The sequence below is a fragment of the Choristoneura fumiferana genome, chromosome 27 (assembly GCF_025370935.1).
Source record: "Choristoneura fumiferana chromosome 27, NRCan_CFum_1, whole genome shotgun sequence".
Lineage (NCBI taxonomy): Eukaryota > Metazoa > Arthropoda > Insecta > Lepidoptera > Tortricidae > Choristoneura > Choristoneura fumiferana.
Window position 1 is genome coordinate 6760208 of NC_133498.1, and position 17625 is coordinate 6777832.

At 36.9% G+C, this 17625-nt stretch overlaps 1 protein-coding gene and 1 non-coding gene across 2 annotated transcripts; one reads left to right on the forward strand and one right to left on the reverse strand.

Moving 5' to 3' along the window:
* The first annotated feature begins 4248 nt into the window (after positions 1 to 4248).
* TRNAN-GUU (transfer RNA asparagine (anticodon GUU)) lies at positions 4249 to 4322 on the forward strand. Its single transcript has one exon. It is a non-coding gene; the product is annotated as a tRNA-Asn (tRNA).
* Positions 4323 to 5828: 1506 nt separating this feature from the next.
* LOC141443246 (uncharacterized) lies at positions 5829 to 8377 on the reverse strand. The gene is made up of 4 exons (XM_074108456.1): positions 8097 to 8377; positions 6965 to 7136; positions 6042 to 6153; positions 5829 to 5834 (listed from the first exon to the last, which is right to left on the reverse strand). The coding sequence occupies exons 1-4, from the start codon at positions 8113 to 8115 to the stop codon at positions 5829 to 5831; spliced, it is 309 nt and encodes a 102-aa protein (XP_073964557.1). The 5' UTR covers positions 8116 to 8377.
* Between the last annotated feature and the right edge of the window lie 9248 nt (positions 8378 to 17625).

Here is a 17625-nt window from a genome sequence, read left to right on the forward strand (position 1 = left end):
TCAGTATAAGGCGAAATTTTCAATAGGGTGAAAGAGATAGCACGATTAGAAAGAGACAGCTATACTGAGAACATTCGAGAACGGTGGTGTGACAAGGATAGCCTATATGTGTGAGAGAAACAGACTGATGATCCTGTTTCCGGAAATTCTAGTAACTGTGTGAGAGAGATAGCACATGAAAGAGACAGACACTCTACTCGTTTCCGGAACATTCGAGATGTAGGTATGACGTCCTAGCTGGACTGTTCTCGAACTTTGTGGACCGATTCACTGGGGTATATAAGCCGGTGAGGTTGCGGCGAACGACAGAGTTTCGAATGCGATACCGAGCGATAAACATCGAAGAGAATCAAAGCGACTTGTAAGTGAGTTTTAGAGTGCGAAATTACTGTGAACTGTTTTTAAGTGTTGTAAAGTTAAGTAACAGTGTGAAAATAAATCCTACTCTTATTCATCGGTGTTAAAAGTGCTTTTCGATCACGAACCCACCCCACGAACGTAACAATATCGAAACATGTACTGTAATAACCAGAGATCGGACAATGTGCGTCATTACTCGCAATAATATGGACATGACTCCAAAGATTAATTAATTGATTTCTTACCTGTAATTTAATACACTTCAAGCAAGACAGTAATAAATTAATTAATCACATACTTCGTATTGTGTATTAAAGTAAATAACAAGCAACTTTTCAAAATCTTTGGTGAGTTCATTCCTTTTCACATTTACCTCAATAAATCTATTCAATAAGAAGTCTCTGTTTAATTTATTTATTAGTATCTTGCGAAGTATACAAATTAAATTACAAATAAGAAATCAATACGGAATATTACTTACGCAAAACTTTACGCGACACTAAAGTAGCACAAAACGTAAACGAACCGCCATGACAACGTCATTTCTCTTTATAGTAAGTATGTCGCCATGACGGACCATGGCATATTTATTAGTAACTAAATAACATGATATTTACATCGATAGTAACGATAGCATATTTCCAAAATAAATATTGAAATAATATACCTAATATTAACGCGTCCTACGAACATTTAAATAGTAGATTATTGTCGTGGCCTGGAAGTAGGCAATTGCTGGCTGAGTATGATAACTGATAACTAATACGAAGCCAGCAATTGCTATTCCAGCCGAGACTAATATAAAGCTTTTCTCAAAAATGGTGAATAATTCTGAAATAGAATAAACTTTTTCTCAAGATATATTTAAAAAAAATATTTATTCCAATATTTTTCTTATGCTTTCCCGCCTTTTTTCATTAAAAATAAACTGCAGGTGTATTTTTCCACCGAAAACACCACAAGCTGTTTCAGACCCAATAGAAAAAGTCCGGAGTTCCAACAAAATATCTGATACCGGCCATTAGACTTGGCTGTATACGACTTGTGCCAACATTTCCATGGCCTTTTTAACTTTATAAAAAAATGTGACTTATTGCAGGCGCGCTAATTCATTATTGTCGAGCTAGCGCGCCTGCTATCTTTTTAACTTTTTAATTTTTCGCTGACCATAAACTATGCATTTCACCTTCTGATATGTAAAGAATAATGTCAACTTTTACGGACATTTTTGAGAAAAGACATTTTAGACATTCAAAACACTGTTTACGGTTTATGCTAGAGCTGCATTCTGGTGGCAGAATATTGCAGTAATATTCCCTATTAATTGATTAATATCTTTGGAGTCATGTCCACATTTATCCGATCTCTGCTAATAACTCAATAATAGAGTGCATGTGCCGATATTTTTGACCACTTTGGCCGCTTGGAAATATCTGATGCCAACTGTACAGATATATCATCATCATCATCCCAGCCTATATACGTCCCACTGAGCACATGCCTCTTAGAATGAGAGAGCTTGTAGTTCCCACGCGGCTCCAGAACGGATTGAGAACTTCACACATAACATAGAATTGCTTCGCAGGTTTCCTCGCGATGTTTTCCTTCACCGTAAAAGACGTGGCCAATACTTATATAGATAAAAACCTACATACATAAATAAATATTAAATGTCCTAGCCCCGAGAGCAAACATTCGTATTATTCATACAATATCTGCCCCGGCCAGTTTGCATGAAAAATACGAATATTTATGTCCAGGTTTAGACGTTTAATATGTACCTATATAAGTATGTCTCCCTTCTGAAAGTTGCTTTCCGAAAACCTATTCGGTACAGTACCAAAGCTTTATACGAAACCGCAAATGTGCTAACGGTTCGCCAGTTATTTATTAGGAAGATTTTGCTGGAGTACTGCAAAAAGCACGACAAAAACTTTGACGATGACACAAGACGACGAATACGTTGGAGAATCCCTAAGTGTAACACTAAATTTGCTAGCGTTTTCATCCTTTTATCTCACCACTCATCATTGAAAACTTTCTGTAAAACCTACCATGCGAAAATATCTCCCGCAAACAACTTTTAACGCAGTGGCTCATGCAGCACGACTATCATGAGACCGAAACGCTTCTAACTGTAGTACAATAATACAAGTTCCACAGACTTTATCCGATACAAGCAACTTATTACACCAAATATTTATTAATATTTACACACACACACACACACACACACACACACACACACACACACACACACACACACACACACACACACACACACACACACACACACACACACACACACACATATATATATATAGGAAGTCATTATAAAACCACATTTAAATAGCAAATGTACCTAATATTATAATAATCTTAGTTAGGTTATAGTATATAAGCAGTAGCAGGAAGTAATGCGTAGTAGTAGTATATATTAACCGGTCTTATTTCCTACCTGGATCCTGTAACACAGGGACTCCTAGCTCAGGATCCAGAGCCGTAGACTCTTGTTTATAAGTTTTTTTATGCAATAAATTATTTTCATATTTTCATATTTTCATATTTTCATGTTTATTCGTTGCCTAGTGCCCATAGTACAAGCTTTGCTTAGCCTCCTGCGACCCACCATACAACAAATAAGAAATTTAAAACTTAATGTCTCATAGATAAAGTTGAATTTGTTTTTTTTTTGTTTTGAATGATACAGAGAAAATGACACTTTATTACCTTTTTCAAAAGATATAAGTTCTATTGCTAACAATATGTACTAGTATTATCACTTTGAACCCCAGGAGGTTAGTTTGGGACTAGGTCAATTGGTGTTTATTGTCTTGATATTTATTTAATTTAATTTATGCAAATGCGTAAAAATTTAACACGGGTTGTCTCCGCGTCTCGTTTTACGTTGACTTATAATATATATTGATTGTGTCATTGTATAAACAGATGGCTGCATTTAAATAATAAAATCGCACGTCATTTTCAATAATACCTACTAATTAGGTAAAATTTGGATAACAATAAATATGCCTGCTTGGTATCTACGATAATGATAATAGGTACGTTGTATTGTCATATCAGAATTTAAAAAGATAGTGTAATGTAATCAATAAATGTGTTTACCTAGTTGCCGTACATTTTTAAAACATTCTTATCTTAATACCATTCGCATCACCATTTACGTTCGTAATTGAATCTTAGAAATGGATTGACTTATTTTTTACCCCCAACGCGCAAGAGGGGTGTTATAAGTTCTTATCAATAAATAAATAAAAAAAATAAGTTTGATGCCAATATCTGTCTGTCTGTGGCATCGTAGCTCTCAAACGAGTGAGCCGATTTCGATGCGGCTTTTATTACCTTTAAGAGCGAATTTCTTGCGGTGCTTTTTTGCTATGTTTCATCAAAATCAGTTCAGCCTTTTTAGAGATATTGAGGTTTTTTCAACTTTTCTATAGACACATCTACGTTTCAATGGATAATTGTGGTCATTTTTATACTATCGCATCAATAGGTAAGTAATATTTGAATATAACCTACCTATTGATTCTGTGATAATTTTAAAATAAAAATAAATAACTTTAAAGTGGAGAACTTTCAAATGTTGGCATAGGTAACACCTGTTGACCATGTAACCTACTTTTAGAACAAATAAACCTTGACTTTGACTTTGACTTTGAAATCGTCAATTAAAAAACAGAACTAGGTAAGGTGCCAACATTATTAAAGAAAGGCATAACTAATTAAAAACAATCTCGAACCTTATCACTAAAAACCCTAAGCTCAATTTTATCACGAAGTAAAAATTGTCCACAATATTTTCACGATAGAACAATATTGGCGACATACATATTTAGATAATCTATTTCAAAACATTGTACATACGCCTTCGTGGCGCAATTGGTTAGCGCGTTCGGCTGTTAACCGAAAGGTTGGTGGTTCGAGTCCACCCGGGGGCGTCCTTTTTGTATTTTTATAATTATAAAGATTAGGGATAAGTCCTATACACCCTTTATACAGGCCTTTATACAGCATCTCCAAGTTCTACCAATTGTATTATTGTTTCATTTCTTTTGTACAATAAAGAGTTTACATACGCAATTATTGAGTGATTTGTACTTAACTTAAAATAAAGTTTTCTTTATTTTGTTTTATCATCCATTTTCTCTAATACCTATTTATTGGTAGGTATGTAACATGTATAGTTCTGAGGAGTATGTTCGCTGACAGTCTTAAAAAAAAACGGCCAAGAGCGTGTCGGACACGTCCAAAATAGGGTTCCGTAGCCGTTACGAAAAAATAAGTAATATTTTTCTAAGGATTTCGTATTTTATACGGAATCATCCAAGTTCTGTATATTTTATACCTTAGGCTGCTATTTACTCTTAAACTACTAATAATTCTCAAGCAATTTTCCTTGAAAGTTTGATATACTTACTACCATTCTGAATTTTTTCAAATTTTTCCACCCACCGGTTTAGATTTTAGAGGGGGGGACGCTCTATTTTAATGAAAATTTGCACTTTAGAGTTGAATATTTCGCAAACAAATCACTGAATCGAAAAATCGTCTCAGCAAACCCCTAATGGTTTTAAAAGACCTATCCAACGATACCCCACATTATAGGGTTCAATGAGAAAAAAAATCTCCCCCACTTTACGTCTAATGTACCATAACAATTTTTTTTTATTCTTATTATACCATTTTGTCGGCATAGTTTATGTTTATATCCGTGCAAAATTACAGCTTCCTAGCATTGATAGTCCCCGAGTAAAACCGCGGACGGACAGAGAGACAGACAGACAGACAGACATGGTGAAACTAAAAGGGTTCCGTTTTTGCCATTTTGGCTACGGGACCCGTAAAGAACCGTATAAAGTAGCCAAAATAAAATAAGGGCAACTTGAGTTTCAACGGTAAAAATGGTCAAAATTGGTGTGATGTACTTCAGCAGTGAGTGGATGTGGGCTGATTGATTGGTTGATTGAATATTTGGTACTCTGGTCTCCGGTATGGGTCTATATCGACTGGTCAAAATTGTTTTGAATAAAGAAAAACTTGACATATTTTTTACATAACAACGTTTCGTCGAATGATTGAAATGTCGAAAATTGTTAGGTCGAAATTGTTTTTCATAATATTTATTGGTCGAAAAATTGTTTAGTATAACATTTGTATGGTATAAAATTGACATTCCGAATATTGTTGGGTATACCACTAATTTTATGACTGGAAAAAAATATGAATTTAACGACTGAGGCGAAGTCGACGGCAAAGCGGAGCTCCTATTCCACCTAGTTAAGGCCGCTAACCTATACTTGACCAATCATATTACCTATGTTTTCTTTATTGCGGGGGGCTTTGCCTCCCCGTCTCCCCTTTACTGTTTCGCCTATCCAAATATCAAATAATAGGTATATATTCATTAATTTTTTGAGGACATTGAATAATTAACTAAAGGATAATTAGATCTGACAATATTATGGATTTAGCATTATAGTAATAAAAATTTTGGACTAAACAATTACAGACAACAACTGCTTTAGGGAAAAAAGATGTATGCGAAAAAAGAATTATGCCATATAATATTATACCAAACAATTTCGACCAAAAAAATGTAGGAAAAAATTTTTTAGACCTTTCCAAATGCATCCCTTCGGTATTTCGTGATCACTTACCTCTTTAGCTACGCTCTCCAATACCATCCGGTTGAAGTTGTGGAAGAAGTAGCGGCACCTCGCCAGCAGTATGAAGCAGTTCCTAACGTCCTCGTAGAATTGATGGAACACCCTGTAGGTACATAATAAATAAAAGTGTCAGAAGATTTTTATTAGCTCATTGAAGTGGCAATCACCAGACGACCAGATGGCCTAGTGGTTAGAGAACCTGACTACGAAGCTTGAGGTCCCGGATTCGATTCCCGTGTCGGGGCAGATATTTGTATGAAAAATACGAATGTTTGTTCTCGGGTCTTGGGTGTTTAATATGTATTTAAGTATGTATCTATATATTTATCCGTTGGTTAGTACCTATAACACAAGCTTTGCTAAGCTTACTTTGGGACTAGGTCAATTGGTGTGAATTGGCCCGTGTTTTTTTTTTCATTTATTTAACTATTAGAATTATTTGCCTGAAACACAGGGAATCCTAGTTCAGGCATTTCTTGTAAATATTGCTATTACAGTATGTTTTAGTTCTTTAATCAAATATGATGTAAAAGGAGTTTTTTGAATAAATTATTATTATTATTATTATTATTATTATTAACTGCAAAATTAGTTTTCTTGTTGCTTTACAACAAATAAATAGTTAGTTGATTGAGTTGGCGAACAAGTGACGTCATACGTTGTTATTTCCATTCAAACTCTATGGGAGAATTGTGTTTTGACAGCTCATAAAAAGTACGTCAGTTGATTGGTGGAGTCAACATCCCTATTTACCCGCACGATCGTAACGGCTGGATTTGAAAAGGCTATGGACAGATACAGTTCGCCGTTCCGCTCCGCATTATCCTTGCTGCGCTCCGCTGCCTCACACACGCAGCGATCAAACTTACAGCACCCCTCTTGTGTCAACTATTAACTAGATCCAAACCCCTCACCCGTCAATGTCCTCAGCGATCCTTCTCAGCTCCCGGCCGGTGGCCATGGCGCTCCACTTCATGAGCCGTTTGCCGTCGTGCGCCATGTGTAGCCGGTTCCTCATCTGCTGCAGAGCCACCAACGACGGCAGGCACGGGTAGCGGCTGACGCCGATGGTCACGTCGTCATCCTCTGGTGGAATACCAAGAAGCTTTAACAGATATCATAATTTTGTCTCATTCGTTTAATTACTTACCTTTAAAACACCTTTTGATCTGTTTTATTTTGACCCGTGTAATGTGTCACTGCTGTTATATAAGTAAGTTATTTTCTTTCTTTATTTTCTTTTAATTCGTAATAGGGTAAATCGTCAATTACTCGTACTAGCCACCGTTCAATAACTGGCCATCTTATAGTTACTAAAACGAATTCTGGTCTCCTATAAACAGAATATCTCCTCCTGTATTCTGAAAGGCCTGTGCCCAGCAGTGGGACATATATAAGCTAAAGATGATGATGATGATGATGATAAAGTGGCCAGTTATTGAAAGGTCCCCAGTAATTGACTTAAATGAGGGTTTTCAGAGGCGATATATCGCTAGATGGCGTTAGGATCGTGAGGTCTGTTTGACGTTTGCTCGTGATTGCTTGAATAACTAAATGAGCCAATAAATATCATCGCGCTGTCATCGTTCATCCACCATTACCTCTCATATTTCGTTTTCTAGAATTTTTCACCGTACAACGGAATAACCTACTAGACACTGGCAAAATTGTCCTGCAATAGACAGAGCCGTTTAAAAAAAAAACAGCTAAATGAGCCAATCGCAAGCAAACGTCAAACGGACCTCACGCACGATACTTGTACCAATTCCATCAAGGTACTTGTATTATTATCCATTCTGTTATCAAGGGATTCACGGGACAATTTTATGTAAAAAAAAAACTGCCCTCGCGTCATGTAACGACAAAATCACACACCACATCTCGGCCTATATAACGTTCCACAGCAGGGCACAGGCCTTCTCTCACAATGAGAGAGAGAGAGAGTCTAGGCTCCGATTCAAACCCACGATCGTCTGCTTACTATAGGTCAACGGCAACCAAGTGTCACCGCGGCTTTTTAAAGCTTCTAATAAGACAAAAACTTACCATCTTCTTCGTTCTTCATCTTGCAGGATTACAGTTGAAAAAAAAACACCGAATTTAACTTGAATTTCTATATGTTCCTGGACATTATATTTCCTGTAGTTCTGTTCGTATCAGAGTATGTTTGGTTTGTGTTAATGGATTTGATTTCTGTGATTTTTTCATTTTATTTCTATTAATTGCTATGGTTTGTAACGTTTCATTTTGTTGGATTTTCCGGTATGATTTTTCCGTTTGATGTCAATGATACCATTTTGAGCAAATTTTGATCGTGTTTTCATTTGATTGACATTAGATATTCAGAAGAATTTGATTCTTTGACAATTGGTCGGTTATAAAGAGTTTGTATGCGTAAGTTTATAAAGTGCCATTGAAGCAAGATTGAAGCGTTTGCTTCAAGGTTTGCTTCACGTTTGCTTGGAGTTTCTCTTCGAGAGAATTGAAATCGAAAAAATTGGCTTGACCCAAAAAAAGGAACATAGGCCGAAAAATTTACTAGTCTGCAGAGTTTATATTATATACAAGCGCGGAGCAATGAATTCGGATGAAATTTGATAGGTAGATACGAGTGCAGCTGGATTTTAGGAATGACATTATAACCTAAATTTTAATACGTTATTGCCGATACTGTTTGTTTGTTTATTTATTTGTACGATATTCCCATGAGATCTAGACGTAAAAGTTTGTGAATCCTTCCTTTTTTACAAAAATATAATATATAGATAAGTAAGTAAGTAAATATTGATTTGCTAGAATACGTTAACAAGATCTTAGTAAGTAATTAAATTACAGTCACAGTATTCAGCCGACAGCTCGAGATGCAATTTTTTAAAAATAAAAACAATTTTGCTTCAATACATTATATTAAATGAGTATAGTATATCCATGTCATCGTTGAATTAGTTAAAACAACAAAATTAATATAATAAATAAAGCTTTTAAATTTAACAATGTCTATTTAAAATTAAAGAAATGTCAAATATAAATGTATTCGAAACGAATCATTAGTAAAAAAATGATTTGGTTAGACATAATAATAATAACCGTCTACATATATCACTATAGCCATGGGATTTGACACAGCCTAACATGCAAAGTTAATTTTATTTCTACGTCCGAATAGGTAGCCGAACTTTAATCTACCACACAGGGCCGGATTTAGAGGTCAGGAGGCCTTGGGGCAACAAAGGAGTGCCCCCCCCCCTCTCCCCGTGCCGCCCAAAATATGAATATGAATATCCAAATAAAATGAGGGCGATTTGAGATTGTAATATTTTTTTAATAATTGATGTTTGTTTACTACTGATCAGATGCTCGTCGGAATATGAAAAACAAAATCCGAAGTCTCTAAGCCTTAGAGTCCAAGGGGCTGTAGCCCGGTTGCCCTCCCCTAAATCCGGCCCTGCAACCATAATATCAAGCAAGGCGTTGGCAACTTAAGTGTATTAAATTTCCAATTTGGAGCAATTACGTCTGTCAAAGTCTAATCCGAAGGAGGGCGGCTACCGAAATTCGAAAACCAAAGTTCGTATCGTGCCGTCCCTCTCATTCTCGTATTAAATAATATAAGCGTCAGCGGGACGGCAAGATAAGAAGTTCCAATTTTGCACTTCGTAGTACAGGGCCAGGTCCTTAAGTGGTTAAAAGCTGAGAACCGCCGCTTAATTATTGTGTAGTTGGGTTCACTGATACATAGGCATTCAGGAGTCAATTTCTTTCTGCCAGGTTTCTTGCGAATCTTTCAACAACAACAAATCACGGGAATTTTGTTTGTTACTTCTTCACGCTAGAATGGCTGGACGCATTTGGATGAAATACGGTGTTTGACAGCTGTTGAATTTACCATCCTGTATATTATTATAAAAATATAGATATACAGACAATTTTTAGCGAAGTAAAGCATACTTTCCTACGTGTTGTCTATTTGTACTTAATACTATTGTTGTGTCTTGTGTTGTGAATAAATGTATTTTCTTTCTTTCTTTCTTTCTTTAAGTGAAAAGTTTATTCGGTTGAAAATTGGATTTATAGCATTTTTTGAAAAATGTATGTAAGTACCTGTCTGTTTCTAAAACGCTTTTCTCTATGCAGCAATTATGGCGCTACACTCGCCTGTGACGTCACATGCAAGTTAGTCTTTCTCTGTCTAATCTTGAATTTCGAACCTTTATAAATTGTCAAGCTTCAATTTATAAAATGAATAAAAAATAGTCAAATGCCGTATTTAGTGTGTAGGTAGCTGGACGTCTGGAATAACACAAGCTACTTTTAAACCGACTTTAAAAAAGGAGGAGGTTCTATGTTCCAATGTTTGTATTTTTTTTACAAGGTTTTATTCAGATTCACCTGTCCCGTTGTCTCTGTCTGTCTATTGTCTATAATAAAATCTTGCAAGTTAAATTCGACCAACTTCCAGTAGTTAGATTGACTTGAAATTTAGTGTACTTTTGTACCTAAATTGCGTGACAATACAATAATTTGGTAGTGACATCCTGGTACTTAGTCCGGCTAGGATCGTCTCCACAGGACGGAACTCTTCAACGGTTAATGGCATCGACTTGAAATTTGGTATGCAAATGTAGTTTAGGTGACAATACAAGTAAGTTAACAAAAAGTACAATCAATCTTTCTTTAGACATTGGCGTCAAAGTTAATTAACACCCCTCTTTTTGGATCAGGGGTTAAAAAAAGATTTAAAACTACTACTACTTAATACCATATAAAACCTACTCTATTTCACTCAGCAATCTTTTATCTCACGCAACCCCGCCACTTGACAAAGACATAACTCAGAAAACTACGAAATGAGAAATATAAGTTTACAACCATTGCAGCCTGGCCTCCCTCCCTCCCCCCTTCTTATAGAAACGCAACCCCAGGGCTTCCAGAAAGGGGGATTCAAGGGTCTTTCGTAATTGGTTTTTGACGTGTCAAACATGCACAATAGCTTTATATTTGAACAAAGACTTGTACCCTCATTCACACCTCTGCTGCATTGATTTTAGATTGTGATTTGTGGAAGCGTGTCAGTCATTTTCAGGGTTCCGTAGTCAACTAAGAACCGTTATAGTTTCGCCATGTCTGTCCGTCTGTCTTTCTGTCTGTCTGTCTGCCTGTCCGCGGCTAAACTCTGAGGCCGTTAGTACTAGAAAGCTGTAATTTGGCAGGAATATAATTAGTCACGCCGACAAAGTACGTCAATGCTTAGCCAAAAAGGCCTATGTCTCGAAACCGTCAAAATGCCTATAGGCCTTTTTGGCTTAGCATGGCATTATAATTTTTAGGGTACAGTCGCCAGTGCAAAAATATCTGACACGTCCTGCTGGCCCTAGAAATAGAGTCGTATCATATTTATGCACGCTTTTGTTGTGTCAGATATTGGTGCTGGTGACTGTACCTACTATAGACGTAATGGGGTGGAGTATCGTTAGATAAAGTTTTTTTAAACGATTGGAGGTTTCCACGACGACTTTTCTATTCAGTGAATATTAAACTTTATCATTAAAAGCGTCCCTCCCCCCACCTCTAAAACCTAAACTGTTGGGTGGAAAATTTTGGAAAAAATTTAGTATTTAGTATATCAAATTTGCAAGGAAAATAATTAAAACGGCTAAGATTGCTTGAGAATTATTAGTTTTTTATGACTAAATAGCAGTCTATAGTATAACATACACCTAAACTTGGAAGATTCCGTACACAATAAGAAATCCTTAGAAAAATATTACTTGATTTTTTTAGTAATGGCTACGGAACCCTATCTTGGGCGAATCCGACACGCTCTTGACCAGTTTTTTGCTAGCTTTTACCCTCGTCTTCACATGCGTGAAACGAGAACCAGTCTAGTGTCCTAAGAATGTATAATATTAATACTAGATGTAGCCCGCCGATTAGTATCGATGGTACAATATGATATCTTCTATACCTAGTACCCTATAGTTTTTTAAAACCTAAACTAGCGGCAACTTTTTTTCCGCCCCAGGCGGCTGATAGCCACTCTACGCCACTGCTTATAGTAAATAGGTACTTGTAGTGTATAGTTCTTATAATAGTTTTTTTTAGTATTGAGCTTCGTATAGTCGTATAGCTTTTGGCCCCGGCTAAGCTCGCGTTAAACATAGATATTAGCGTCTATTTTCTCTTTGCAACTTTTAAGTCAAAGTCACAGACTTCGTAATGATAATATTAATAGGATGCTAAGACAGTTAGCTATGCTATGTAGGTACATAATATATTTAAGTTATGTAATTCTAAAACAGGAATGTAGCAAAGCGTTTTAACGTAGCATACTTCATCGATCTCTCTAAAGTACGTAATAACATTTATTTTCTCGTGTTTGCTAAGTAAATACTTGCCAATATATGGTTATCATCATCATCTCAGCCGTAGGACGTCCACTGTTGGACATAGGCCTCCCCCATAGCAGTTGTTTCGGTTGGAAGTGGCCTGCATCCATCATGAACCCGTGGCTTAACCAGAGGGCCAATTGTGTAACCTGTAACGTTTCTGACACTCGTAATCACAATCAAATGTCAATTTTTGAATGCGAAAACTACAAACTATAAAATAAACCGGCCAAGTGCGAGCATGAAGGGTTCCGTACCATCTATACAACCTTCATTAGACATAAAATATCATGGGACACTTGACACCAATTGACCTAGTCCCAAACTAAGCAAAGCTTGTACTATGGACACTAGGCAACGGATAAACATACTTATATAGATAAATACATACTTAAATACATAATTAAACATCCAAGACCCGAGAACAAACATTTTTTTTTTATTCGACTGGATGGCAAACAAGCAAGTGGGTCTCCTGATGGTAAGAGATCACCACTGCCCATAGACACTCGCAACACCAGGGGGATTGCAGATGCGTTGCCAACCTAGAGGCCTAAGATGGGATACCTCAAGTGCCAGTAATTTCACCGGCTGTCTTACTCTCCACGCCGAAACACAACAGTGCAAGCACTGCTGCTTCACGGCAGGATTAGCGAGCAAGATGGTGGTAGCAATCCGGGCGGACACATACGTATTACTCGTACAACATTCGTTTTATTCGTACAAATATCTGCACCGGCCGGGATTCGAACCCGGGACCTCAAGCTTCGTAGTCAGGTTCTCTAACCACTTAGCCATCCGGTCGTTCGTTAAATATTTATTTTATTCTGTTCTTGTTATTTGTTGTTATAGCGGCCACAGATATACATTATCTGTGAAAATTTCAACTGACGGACAGCGAAATCTTAGTAATAGGGTTTCCATTTTTACCCTTTGGGTACGGAAACCAAAAAATTTACGAAATCGGTAAAGGCGTTTTCAAGTTATATGTCGTGACCAAAGTACCTAAATAGGGATTCATTTATATATATACTCGTAAATGACTTGCGTACTCTATGACTAACCCTTTTGAATATCTTAAAGCCAGTAACTAAGGTAGCACCTAGATGCGCTAGGGTGGAACCCCTATGTGCTGCCAGGATCTTTTGATCTGGCTGAATAGAAATGTGTCAAGACGCCATCTTGGTTGACAATTGTGGGGGGAGGTCCCTTCGGAGTTTCAAATCATTAAGCGTTAAGCAGCCTTATTCATAAAAAATCCTTTATTGAGGTTTGATCGGTCTGTTACTTAGCAGACTGATTAAGCTTGTTAGACGGTTGTCAAGAAGTATGATTCATAAACGCTTGCTAGCAGTCTGCTAGTTGTTGAGCTGCTGATAGACGGATTAGACGCGTTATGTTGGCCACCTTGACAAATCAAAGACAAAAAATGGCCTAATCGATAATTAAAAAAAAATTGACAGCAGTGACAGCAAATTACCAGGAAAAAAAATAAAAGCGAGATGTTTGTTTTCCCGCCATTTCCGATCCGCATGTTTATGTTGTGCAAAAAGCCATAATTATGTTAATCATCCTTATTTTTTTTCATATTTATTGTTAATTTATTGTTGCTAATTTAGAGGATTTTTAAATACAAATTCCTGAAAATAATTTTTCCTGTTTTTTTTTTTTAATCTGCGTAGCCCTGCCTTCACTATAAATATCTTCGGTACCTATGGTTTTTTGCTCTAGTCAAAGTCAGCTGTTCAAACTTGTGGCGGCCATTTTGTGACTTAGCAGAGAGATAAAGGAGGGTCTACGGTCCTCTAACTTTAGCAGAGCCTTGATCGACTGATTAGCGCTAACAGACGTTTATGAATCATGTTTTTTAGCATCGGGCCTTCAAGGAGCCTTCAAGGAGGCTTTAACTTTTTATGAATAAGGCTGAAGGTCTCTACCCATTCCACCGTATGATACCATTACCGTAATGGCATCGTGTCAGGCAAAAATATATTCTTTGATTGAAGACTATTTCCACTAGCACGTTTCCCAAACGTCGCCGTCGCGTGTCATGTATGCGCTTGACATTCCGTTCCTGGCACGGTCCTATTACGGTCATGGCTTGAGGGCCAATCAACTTTTTTACCGACACTAATCTGTCCGCGACATTTTTCAAACAATTGCAGATTTTTGTTATTTAATAGATGGCGTACATGATGAATACATGCCATCCTACGTAAGTTCAACCTATTAAACCGTGAAATATCCTTCCTATATATCCTTTTTGTTTTTCCTTTTTGTACAATAAAGAGTATAAACAAACAAACAAACAAACAAATATCTTGTTGGAAGTACGATTTTTAGGGTTCCGGAGCCAAAATGGCAAAAACGGAACTCTTATAGTTTCGCCATGTCTGTCTGTTTGTCTGTCCGTTCGCGGCTTTGCTGAGGGACTCTCAATGCTACAAAGCTGTAATTTTGCACGGATATATAAAGATGTAAAGTATGCCGACAAAATAGTATAATAAAAACAAATTTCAAAAATTTTTTTTAGTGTACCTCCGATAGACGTAGTGGGGGTGATTTTTTTTTTCTCATCCAACCCTATAGTATGGAGTATCGTTGGATAGGTCTTTTAAAACCATTAGGGCTTTGCTAAGTCAATTTTTTCAATTCAACTTTAAAGTGCAAATTTTCATTAAAATCGAGCGTCCCCCCCCCCTCTAAAATCTAAACCAGTGCGTGGAAATATTTGAAAAAATTCAGGATGGTAGTAAGTATATCAAACTTACAAGGAAAACTATACCAGCTAAGTTTGCTTGAGAATTATTGGTAGGTACCTAGTTTACGAGTAAATAGCAGCCTAAGGTATAAAATATACCTAAACTTGGAAAATTCCGTGTAAAATACGAAATCCTTAGAAAAATATGACTTAATTTTTTCGTAATGGCTACGGTAGGTACCCTATTTTGGGCGTGTCCGACACGCTCTTGGCCGGTTTTTTGGTAACGCAAGAGACGCCCAAAGTGTCGGTAAAATAGTTGATAGGACCTTGATCGGTGTAGTGGGTAGAGACTTTAACGTCAGAATATATCCTATCTTAACTCAATGGCTACGGTAGGTACCCTATTTTGGGCGTGTCCGACACGCTCTTGGCCGGTTTTTTGGTAACGCCAGAGACAATTTTGGTAACGCAAGAGACGCCCAAAGTGTCGGTAAAATAGTTGATAGGCCCTTGATCGGTGTAGTGGGTAGAGACTTTAACGTCAGAATATATCCTATCTTAACTCAATATTATAAACTGGGATCGTAAACTGCGAGCAAAATCGATTAAAATAACGTATGATACAGTTGCTTTTATTGTAGCATGGTGCGGGAGACCCTTGAGGCCTTCGTTTTACTCAAAAAATGTTGCTGCGGTCTAAATATTTCATATGGAACTATATTTCAGTTGTAGCCTGAACATGACTGGCGTAAAATACTTGAACATAATTAAGGCAACAAACATACAAGCAGACTTACAAACTTTCGTATTTGTAATATTAGTGGGAGTTAGTATGAAGATCTCTCTTATATTAAAGGATATTATAACGGATAACTCACGTCTTAAACCGAGTTTAGCTCGACATGTTTCGTCGGACAGTCGTGCGAGCAGAGCGGTGGCGCGTAGTGTGCGTGTTGCGGCAGCCGCCGAGTCGCGTGCTCCTGAGAGGAAGGGCTACGAAACATGTCGAGCTAAACTCGGTTTAAGACGTGAGTTATCCGTTATAATATCATTTAATATGAGTGAGTCTCACGGTAGTTTCATGTTCAAGATCTCTCTTATAGTCATTAGTCTCACATTTTGAGGAATATTGTTTGATTCATGTAAAAAAAACAAGTTGCAATAAAAAATTAGACTGAAAATGTTACATTTAGGATAAATTTTTTTTTTTCTAGAAAATTCTATAGTTCCCGTGATATAGCGAGTGGAATTCTTCAATGGCAGAGTCGCGGGAAACAGCTAGTATATAAACTCTTTTACTTATGCTAAACCTGGGCGTAGCTAGTTTTTGAATAAATATCCTATTAAATAAATATCTTTCCTTATACCAACTTTTCCAGACGTTCTCGCAAAGTTATAAAGAATGTTTATGCCTGAATATCACGTTTGTATGTATGTAGTATACACGTAGCTCATAAACGACGCTTTTGTTCTTATTCAGGATTTAGTGACATTTTATATTACTCCTGAAATAGAAGAAAAGTTTTTTTGGTTTGACGCATTCACTGTCTTTCTTTGTAAAAACTTTCAGCTTGCAACGACCGTAACATGTTTATGAGATGGGTTTTCAAAATTTATGAAACATTTTTTAACCAAATTTGCATTTTTTTTCAAACGCAGGCTAAAATAGTCATAATATTACCAGCTATTTCTCGCATCTACAATTGTAGTCTATAATGCGTTAACGGCGCGTGCGTGGGAACTACACAATTTTCCGGGATAAAAACTATATTATGTCCTTGTCAGGGTCTGAAACTATCCGTTAGAGATGGGAAAATACGGATCTGAAGATCATTGAAAATTCCGAAAATCCTGACATTTACCAAATCCAGCCGTAATCTTGATAATTGCCTAAAAATCCTAAGACCTCAGAACAAATCCAGAAATAAGATCACAGGTAACTCTAGCCGGGATTCGAACACGGTACCTTTAGCTTTATAGAGACCACTGCCCGGTCAAGTGGCCTCTTTAAAAATGTTGTATTTACCCACCCCTAATCGCCCACTGTGGGGCAGCTGCGTCCAGCACTACTTCAGGCTTGCCAGTGAATAGGAACTTTAATAATTGATTTGTTTACCCTCTCAAAGCGCTGGAGGTCCGGTTGAACAATGAACCGGCGGTTTATACCGACTATTATAGGCATAAGCCTACTGGCAGTACTGGCTGTTGAATTTAACATTTACCGTAGAATTTAAACAGTTTTTGAACGTCCGTTTAACTAATATTAGTTGACTAGAGTTTAACCGCGGCTTCGCACGCATAAACTATTCGATCTGGTAGTTACAATTGAATTAGCTACAAAATTCCTGTGGGAAATCCCAAAATTTATATCGTAATCTTCATTGAGGTGTTGTGTTAAGAACAACTATCCCGTGGGAATATTGGAATAAAAGTAGCCTTTGTGTTATTTTAGACATCCAGCTATCTACATACCAAATTTCATGAC

What these genes read in the sequence shown, in the direction of transcription:
- LOC141443246 (XM_074108456.1), bottom strand. An exon ending in ATCGCTGAGGACATTGACGG is followed by an intron (nt 6,154 to 6,964) that starts GTGAGGGGTTTG and finishes ATGTACCTACAG; the next exon opens with GGTGTTCCATCAATTCTACG.